This window comes from Plasmopara halstedii, assembly GCF_900000015.1.
Source record: "Plasmopara halstedii genome assembly, contig: Scaffold_287, whole genome shotgun sequence".
Classification (NCBI taxonomy): Eukaryota; Oomycota; class Peronosporomycetes; order Peronosporales; family Peronosporaceae; genus Plasmopara; species Plasmopara halstedii.
In genome coordinates this window covers 876,328-885,904 of record NW_020187208.1, presented here as the reverse complement: position 1 = coordinate 885,904, position 9,577 = coordinate 876,328, and the positions used below count along the sequence as shown (strand labels likewise).

Sequence of the window (9,577 nt, the reverse complement as noted above, 5' to 3'; positions counted from 1 at the left end):
GCTGTGATGTGGCATACACCACAGCTACTAGATGGGTACATGGCTTGAGAGTCATGTATTAGGAAAACATTAAGTAACACCTATAAATATATTCAGTCTTAAAACTACCTAAATTTGATTAACGTTCCTCTGACCAAGGATCTGTGAACTGCCGTTCACTTAGAGTTTGTATACTCTTGGAAGTCAACCTTCCTCTGTGCAAGGTGCCGTGTGACCCGTCACAACATAAGCATGAAAGTCCGCCTGACCGCAACGTCATTCTCCACTGTATTTGCTATACAGGAAGATGTCAGAGTGCAAAATAAAATTCTGACCTTTTAACGAGTGCAAACGAAACACGTTATCCCTAGAGTATGACACATACAATCGCACGTTATAGTCGATTTCGAGCTTAAAGTTTTGGGTCAACATGTGGGCTATGTGCTCGTCAAAGAATAACGAGCGGAAGACTTAGTGGCATGTATGCCAAAATGGCTACAAATTGCGACAGCTCAAACTTGGTTTGTGTAGCCTTCTTGACTATTTCCTGGACAAACTTGTGCAAACGCCAAATCGAAATCTTGTTATGCTTTGACTCAACTTTGTGCTTGAATAGGGTGTTCTGTGTAACTTGATGAGATCTTAACACCCTTGCTTTTGCTAATATATGAATTCAGTATTAAAGACAAAATTCGCACACAATCAGACCGAATCTTAACTAGAAGAAAAAAAAATCAATTGTAATATTAATTGTGCTATGTGACAGCGATAATGAGGCTAGTTGCTAAAGAGGATGTCTGTCAAGCGCTTGACCCACAGGTTGTTTTTGGTCAGAGCGCATACATGCACAGTATATGACTCGCAATCTCTTCGCGAAACACGAAGACAACAAAGCATCGGTTAGGTTGCAGTATGATATGAAGGAGACCTCTTGTGACACACTATCGCCCCAGAACTATGCAGAATCCATCTAAGAGCGTCTGGGAATATTGAAGGGAATGGCTGAAAAATCGTCGTCAAAGTCCACCTCGTTGGCACGTAAATGAACGTTCCCGTCTGTGTCAATATGAGCATTTTCGATGGAGAGTTTACTGAACAATTTCTCTGGTGAAATTCGATCGCCAGTCCATAGTTTGTACAGCACACCATCTAGATCAGCGGCGGGTGAGTTGAACGCTAGCCGGTTGTTATCTTTTAAAGCAACTGAGACCTGCTTTGCGAGATCTTGCAGACGAGCTTTCATTTTAGACTTGTCAAAGCTTGACCAGATGAAGTTGCTCAAATTCTCTAATTTAAAAAGAGCACTGTTGGCGCTGTCGACATTGTTAAAGTTTAACAGGCCAAAAAATTCCTTAAGCGTATACTCATTCGCGTCCCAATAATCGAGTCGCTCGTGGTGCATCTTCGACGCAAAGTCTTTCGAGAGCGGCTGCATCCTCGCATTTTCTAGCGCTTCTGTCACATCGACTTCTTTGTATGTCGACATAAACTTCCCAATTGCCAGGTATTTACGATTTGGATGAAATTTTGCAATGAACTCATAAAACATTTCCAATTTTCCACTCGTCAATGCGTCATATGCGTTGGGGCCAAATTGAAGTCGGCTCCACACTAAATCAAGTGGCAATTTTTTCCACTCGCTAAATAAGGTCCACTTTAAATTCCAGATAATGTGTTCATATGCCCGGTGATGTGTCAACTCGTTCAACTCGTTCAACTCGTTAAACTGGTGCACTAAGTTGCCTTCTCCATCGAAATGAGCCGTCAAAATCTTCAACAAGTCATGGTAATTGCGGAGAGGTTTTTTGTTGAAACGATTGTACACTTCAATGTAAAAATACAACTCTCCAAATTTTCCATTACGTACTGCTTCGGCAAGATCGCCGCCGAATTCCAGAAATTCAAAAAACTCGATAGGTGATTTTTTTTTTATTTTCACCAAATTGATTATATGATCCAATGCCAAATGCGACATCAAACGCTGATTACCATCTTTTCTCAGTGCCACTTCGCGTAGCTTTTGATATGTTTCTTTGTCGTCGAACCTCATCAAAGTTTCTTTGACCGACGAAAGTATCTTGGGGTTTCTTTCATTTCCATTGTACTCTCTGCAAAAGTCGTTTAATTTTTTCATATCGGAACTCATTAAAACGGATTCGAGGTCTTCATACTGTTTCAAACTCTCCACGTAAGTTTTATACTCTGCTGGGACACGTCCTTTTACCAGGGACTTAATTGAATCAGACATCTTGCCGAACAAACCACCATTAGCTCGCTCTTCGACCTTCTTATTCGTTGTCTCGCGAAATCTCGGTAGACTCTGAGCTAAGAACGTTGAATTAGCGACGAGAATACCATCGAGGGGTACGCCAACCGCCGTCTGATGCAAAGAGGTTGAGCGGGTGGAATTATAAGCGCTAGTGGGGCATACGAGGAGGAGAATTGACCCAGCGATCAGCATTTTAAGACTGGTGCCAACGAGCAGAAAAATGGAACTAAATCTGGTGACCCAATCTTGGTCAAAGCATGCGCCTTTCCCTAAAATGGGGTTGTTGGATTCATGCTCATCAAAACTGAATGCTTTTGTGCTACAAGACAAAAAGACTGAGTAAAATTTACGGTACAGTGTTTAAGTAGTTAAAGGTTTCTTTGCGCGAAGTGCATGGTAATTGTGGTCAATCCCACAAATAAGTCGTCAAAGATTAGATTTTTAAGGGGTAATAGATGAAATGCTAGAAAGGAAAATCATTTTAGCTTAATACGATCATGTCTATCAGGATAAGTGTAACGTATCCTGGTAACAGGGGTGTGTGTCACACCAGATGGGCATGGTGTGACTGCACCCAAACAAGAATACGGTATGTGGCTAGGTAGCCAGTAGTTATGCATGTATCTAAATTCTACTATATTAATTTAGAAAAATCTATACATCAAAATTTAGGTGGTCTAGCAACTAAAAATAAATAAAAATCAGTTTATTTTGAACCAAAGAGTCAATTAGCCTTGGGAAGGCAATAATTACTCTTGGAGTAAGCGGGTTGCGATCCGCTAATTCGTACTTGGTTCTTGTAAGGAACGAAAGGTCGATGACCTAAAGTACGCTTCCTCAAGCCCTAATATACGGCAGCCCGCTGCAAAAGCAGACAGTAGCCAGAGAGCCGATAGCAGTGATTGCTCGCATACAAGCGCCCACGAGCTCTTAATATGCGCTGGTAAGACACATCCAGAGCGGCTCAAGCGTGTGCCAGTGAAAAAAGATCGTATCCACCGTGATGCCGATGACGTTGCGTGCGGAGTCTTTGAGTGTAAAGAGATACACGTACCCAGAGTGAAGTACCCAGAGTGAACGGGGTGAAACGTACCCTTGTATAAAAGGTGGGTCACGCAAGATGGTGTGACCGTACAAAGGTGACGATTACACAAGCTGGTGTAATCACTCAATGGTGTGGCTACACCGTAACAAGAAGCAACTACTTGGCAGGACTGCCATTAGTTATGCATTAGGTATTTAGGAAAACCAAGTGTTTTAGATATAGGTGGTTCTGCAATCAACTGAATACAGTTTCAATTTTAAACGGAAAAAAAGTCTTTACCTTAGTGAAGGGTTTTAAGTACTCTTGGAGGTAGCGGATTGCGATCCACTACACTCGTACTGGTTCTGGTAAAAAACGTAAGGTCAGTGACCTTAGTAGGCTTACTCTAAGCATAAAGCTACGGCATCCCCGCTGCACTTGGTAGCACTTGTAGCAATCCATGCCTGTGTCGTTATGAATGATTCTCTGTGAGCATGGAGCAATTCTCTTGTTTACCCTCAGGCATGCAGGACGGGCTAAATAAGCTGATGTTCCTGCATGGCCATGAGGGCGTGGACACCTTGTTTCGCAAGGACCAGAGGCGATAAGCGCGCACCTAGAGGCGTTTTCGAGCCATGAAAATGCTCTGCTATAGAGCACCAACAGCAGAAGATGTCGGCGTTGACTGCATCCATGACGCCACCGTCGATGACGGATGACTATCCCGACGCAGGCCGCTCGTGGTAAGGATGAAGGGATTCTCATGCTCTGGGTGAGAGAGGCCGAGATGGCTATGGCATCCGCCATGCTCCAGAACGAGCAAAAGCGCGGGGTGAAAGCTATCGCCAAGCTCGGGGGCCGAGCGCGAGAATGAGCACTAACTTGCGGTGCTTCGGTTAATTCGGTGTATCTCTCCTGGAAGGAGCTGAAGCGTCAGCTTTTGCGAGTGTCTTGCCGCCAAACCAGGCATATCGCATGCGATCGCGTTTCCTTGCCGCCCGACAGGGCAAGAAGGAATTGGTGGACTTTGTCTAAGAGTTTAAAACTCTGCCTTTGGGCTAGCTAAACGCGCTTAGTAAGATTGTGTATATTGTTGTTCTCGAAGTGGCGGTCAAAGAAACGAAAACGACTCCCGCTTTCCTGGGAGAGCTCACCAGCCAAAGGAATAGCAGCCACTCATCCGGTAAACATATCTTTATCCACCGCGGGGTCGTTGATGCTGAGTGTCCGCCCCTATAGAGGCCTGAGAGATGAAAATCTCTTCTTTAGGGTGAAAGAAGCTGAGATGATCAAAGTTTTGATAAGCTCCAAACGGAGCCACACCGCGTCGCGCTTACGGTCACCAAGTTGGGCACTCGCGCGCGAGACATGACAATAATATGTAATAGTGGAAAATGCGTTTTAACATGAAAAGATTGGAGCGACAGATGTTGAGTGTGCTTGCGTCACCTAATCAGGCAAATCGGGATGCTCGCACTTCTAGTGATCCCGACAAGAGAACAAGAACTGGCGGGAAACGTCGGGTCCCAGTAGGAGCAGTGCAGCATTCTAGGGGAGAACTGCTTTATTATGTACCACGTGGTGGCGTGATCAATAGGACCCAGCCCTGAAAAGAGCAAAATCGCTCAGCGAAAAGTGGGGTTCATATCCAGAGCTTGTTGTTGATGTCAACGTCTTAGGCTCTGTGAAGCCGCAAAAAGTTCAGATACATACAGGAGCGTCGTGTAATCATGTATGACGCGCGACTGCCAAATGCGGTAGACGGTTTGCGGGGGCATTGAAGACGTCGAATGCAAATACGCTACCGACGCTTCTTGCGACGGAAACATAGCAAAAGAGTCAAAGTGTATACTAATCCTTTGATGAAAGTTAAGAACAGGAAGTCGGAAGCGCTATATGCCACATATGACTCTCTTGGTCACGAACCTACCTCTGCATACAAATAGAAATGCTTTGGCGCGGGTATGAAGCGGCGATAGCTTCGGTGTAGTACATGGGATTGCCCACAATGTTAGCGATGTTATCGCTGGGTATTTCGAGCAGAACTCGAAAAGCGGGTACAGCAAAGAGCCGAGGTCTCAGGATAATATATAAATGGGCGATTGCATAACGCGGTATCCAAAGTTAGTTTTGCTTGCAGGGCAACGAACGTCTGTATGTGGTGCTCTCCAGAATGTACCTCGGGAGGGACGTTAAAGCCCTGTTGTACCCTGTTTCGGGCCAATGAAGGGTGAAAGCGACTGGGTGTCACAACCTCTTGAGTCAGTGCCAATGGAATTAGAATTCGAGTCTAAAACCCGAGTCTAAAACCCGAGTCATTAAGCAAAAATGTGATGATAAACAAAATGACATATGCTTGTCATGATGCGGCGATCTATTGAATCAGTACTGCTGTGTGATGATTCCACCGTACGGTGAATTGAGCTCAACGATTGAGCTGTTTGTTTCAACGCTGAATATAGTAACCGGGATTATCATACGGGACGTAAGCCTCCCTTCACTACCTCTGGCATAAGCTGTTTGAAGCTGAACGGGTTAATCATTCGGTCGGATGGCCAAAGGTACTGCTGCATGCGGCAAGTGTTTTGATCCCGTTGGCACGTTTTGCACGTTCGCACATATGTGCTTCGTCACTCTTCCCGAACTGATGCATGGCCTCAAAATCTTTCAAAGCAGAAATTGTGGAATATACAACTATGCCAGATATATAGTCAATGTTATCCATACACAAATGTATGTGGTTCACACAACACGTGCAATGGGACTGACCCCAAAACAAGGTGAATTTATCATTTGTTGGGGAGTGACAAAGATATCACTTTCACTGCGGTGGGTACTCCGAGCGTTCTGCCGAGAGTGGCCAATAATGCAACCGTCCAATGCATCAGCGTCATTCAATCGTTTGGTGATGATGCCCCCCCCCGCGTCACCATATCTTCTTCGAACTTGACCTAAATCTTCGACTTGGCCATTCATGATCCCACACGAAGTTGAAGACAATTTGCGCTGACGACGAGCGCAGAGCTTCCACTTATTCTCTTTCGCTGAATTACCCAGCCATTTCACCAACAACCCCTCCGACCGCGGACGTTACTCTCGGCCACCACGTTCTCGACATTGTAGATCAATTTCTGTGTAGATCAAGAAGGGGGGGTGCCCGAAGAGAGCGCCCCCTGTGCTTCTTCTGTGACTATTCCGTTTAATCTGGAATTGCGATTGACATAGATGGAGATTTTTTTGGTGGTAAACCGGCAGATGATCGGAGTGTTCGTGTCGAGGACGCGACGACGCGTGAAGAATACACGACGGGCCGTCTGCGACGTTCGCGACCTCGCATTGCGTCATGAAACTTTGCCTGGAAACGCCGTCAGATTCGGCAATTGGACGAGGCTCTGCAAATTTCCCTTCTGCTGTGACTGCTGCCGCTGATGACGTGGTGCCTCCTGCCGATTGAATATGCTTCCCGTACTAATTGCCAACACGATCAGCAGCCAAATGCTTATTGTCGACGTTTCGACTCTCACGATCGTTTGGTCCCGACGTTCAAGATAATTCTCGCGATTCTGAGGATGATGTCGAGGTGAAGACGCCAAGGGGTTCGACTTTTGACCCTAGTGCCGAAGCTGTGATTCTGAAGCCATATTCGAATACGACTACGTTACGTTCAGGTTGAAAGTCGTGTCGTCGTGATGAAAGAGTTTGAATGCCCTACGTAGAATGTCGGATGTGTCCTCAGTCAGCTTAGCAATTCGATAGTGTTAGCGAGACCCACCCTTTCGAATCAGGGTACATGTAACCCCGTTACACGTTGTGTATGAAAAAATCACAATTAGTATGAGCTCTAGTGCGGTTTATATATTATTGGAGTTGGGACTGGCTAGGTGGGAACTGCTCTATTACCTCACACTTTTGTATTCGATACGCAATTGTAGGTAATTTACATTAAATTTATGTGCGATTGAGTTTTGTATTGAAAACTACTTTTTTTGTGAACCGAATTGGTACCGATGAAAATGATGAGAGGGAGAAGGGCAGGAAAAATAAAGACAACTCGATTCTAAGGGTATGTATTTTTGAAAAAGTAACGCGGGTTATCAATGTTATTTAACTTAATAAGTTCTCTGTTCTGCTCCTTGTAGGCGCGTATGGACTCAACATATGTGTATTTTATATCGCTACACCTAATGTGTCGACGACTCCTTTAAGCAAAGTGCATGGCACAGCCCATTAGCATCCACTTTGGTTTATTCAGCAACTTTTTTTATAATGAAATCAGCAAAATGATGTTTACGTCACTACCATATCCTAGCTGAGAAGTACCTTTCCAGCTACATCAGCAACTTGAAATTTATTTAAACGCTTTGCCTCAAATGACTTTTGCCACCTTTATAGTAGCCGTATGAAATTCTTTTTCAAGTATCCATCAGAATCTTAAATTTGCCCACGAGCTCATATCGTTTCTCTTCGTGAAACTTACAGGTTTAGCTAGGCTAGAGAGTTCACTCTAATAGATTAGTTATTAGGATCAGCGACCAAAAGTTGGCCCATATTTTTGATTGAGCTACCGAAATGATTACGCCGCAATAAGTAAATTTAAAAGTTTTTAGATATTAAGAATGAAGAGCTAAATCACTGTAAAAAATGCAAGCAGCAACGTTGCTATTCGCCCATGGCGGCGGCTTTTGCAAGGAGATATGGAATCCAATCATCCGTCGTTTGCAAGAATTGCTAATAACGCAGCAGGTGACGGCAAAGTTTGTGGTGTTCGATTTTCCGTATCACGGAACGAAACGAGACGAGTCCATTGTGCCTACGGTGGATTGGAGCAACCCTGCTAGTCCAAGAGTACACCATCCTGCGCAAAATCTGATCACGTGGACGACAGCAGAAGTACAGCAACAAGTACGTTTGCTAAATGACAAATACGATTATGATAGCAAGAGACCTGCGCTCATTGGCATTGGCCACTCGATGGGAGCTGGGGCACTTTGGAACACTGAAGTTCAATGCCCTGGCACCTTTGACGGTCTGATTCTTTTTGAGCCTGTGTATGGAGAGGAGGATCCAGCAGTTGTGGACAAAGTCGCTAGCTTTTTAGTCGACGCCACACTAAAGCGGAAGACGTCATGGTTATCAAGACAGGAAGCGGTGCAGTACTTTGATACCCTTAAGGCTTTTAAGTCCTGGGACCGCGAGTCACTGAAGGCGTATTTGCAAGGAGCTTTAGTCGAAGATAAAGCTTCGGGAAAGACGGTGCTCGCGTGTCATCCGCATATTGAAGCTTCACTGTATTGCCACGAAATTCTTCGTCTTAATGATCTTGAGCTGAAAAGACCGAAGTGCACTATTCACTTTCACTACGGCGAGCGCTCGAACATGTTTTTCACGCCATATTATGAACATGTGGTGAACTTGCAACCCCAAATCTATTCGATGGACGAGTCAATGAAGCAGTGTACGCACTTATTAGTGCTAGAAGACCCTAAAGCCGCCACCGATAAGATAATAAGCGACTTAGCACAAATTGCTCCATTCTGCGCGAAGAAGTCAAGCCGCATGTAAGAAACTTGTAGCAAGTCAAATGCATAATAGATGTCGAGTTGGGCAATATAGAAATGTTTACGCGACACTATTCGAGCGCGCGTTAATTATTTGCTTGACTTAAGGCATTGCATTCTAAGTAGAAATATTTTAACTGTTCTCGGTGGATTGTTGCTAATATTTTAACAATGAGCCATTACTATGCAAAGTGCAAGTTGCCGATTTGGCTGATGAAAACTCGCACAAACGTTTCGATGTCGCATTGGGCGGCCTGAACCGACCTAAGAACTTCGTCGTGAGAGGCTGCCACACGTTCTTCACCCGGAAACAGCGCCTTGTTTGTGATAAGTGACAAACCAATCACTTTCAGCCCGCAATGTGCAGCCACAATGACCTCTGGCACTGTGCTCATGCCAACAGCATCGCCACCCACAAGTTGAAGAAAGCGACATTCGGTCGGTGTTTCATACGTTGGCCCGGAAACAAAGCAATACACACCTTTTCGTATCTTGTGGGATAGGCCAACGTTCTCAGCCACACTGATGGCTAAATCCTGCAGAGCTTTGTCGTAGCATTTTGACAGCGGGGTGAAGCGAGCGCCAAAGCGAGAATCATTTGGACCAACAAGTGGATGCTGACCTGACAGTCCAGGTATATTGAGATGGTCATTTATGATCATCAAGTCTCCCACGTTAAGATCTGGGTTTAACCCACCGGCAGCATTTGTTACTAAAAGGTACTTGATACCTAGCAGATACATGACA

At 44.8% G+C, this 9,577-nt stretch overlaps 3 protein-coding genes across 3 annotated transcripts; 1 reads left to right on the top strand and 2 right to left on the bottom strand.

Annotated features, from left to right (window-relative positions):
* Positions 1-949: 949 nt before the first annotated feature.
* Positions 950-2,440, bottom strand: PHALS_05070 (uncharacterized protein; the record flags this gene model as incomplete). Its single annotated transcript, XM_024722809.1, has 1 exon — positions 950-2,440. One exon carries the CDS (start codon positions 2,438-2,440, stop codon positions 950-952), a length of 1,491 nt encoding a protein of 496 aa, XP_024573848.1.
* A 5,473-nt stretch (positions 2,441-7,913) lies between these two features.
* Positions 7,914-8,834, top strand: PHALS_05069 (uncharacterized protein; the record flags this gene model as incomplete). Its single annotated transcript, XM_024722808.1, has 1 exon — positions 7,914-8,834. One exon carries the CDS (start codon positions 7,914-7,916, stop codon positions 8,832-8,834), a length of 921 nt encoding a protein of 306 aa, XP_024573847.1.
* Positions 8,835-9,012: 178 nt separating this feature from the next.
* Positions 9,013-9,573, bottom strand: PHALS_05068 (purine nucleoside phosphorylase inosine and guanosine-specific; the record flags this gene model as incomplete). The annotated part of the gene is made up of 1 exon (XM_024722807.1): positions 9,013-9,573. One exon carries the CDS (start codon positions 9,571-9,573, stop codon positions 9,013-9,015), a length of 561 nt encoding a protein of 186 aa, XP_024573846.1.
* Between the last annotated feature and the right edge of the window lie 4 nt (positions 9,574-9,577).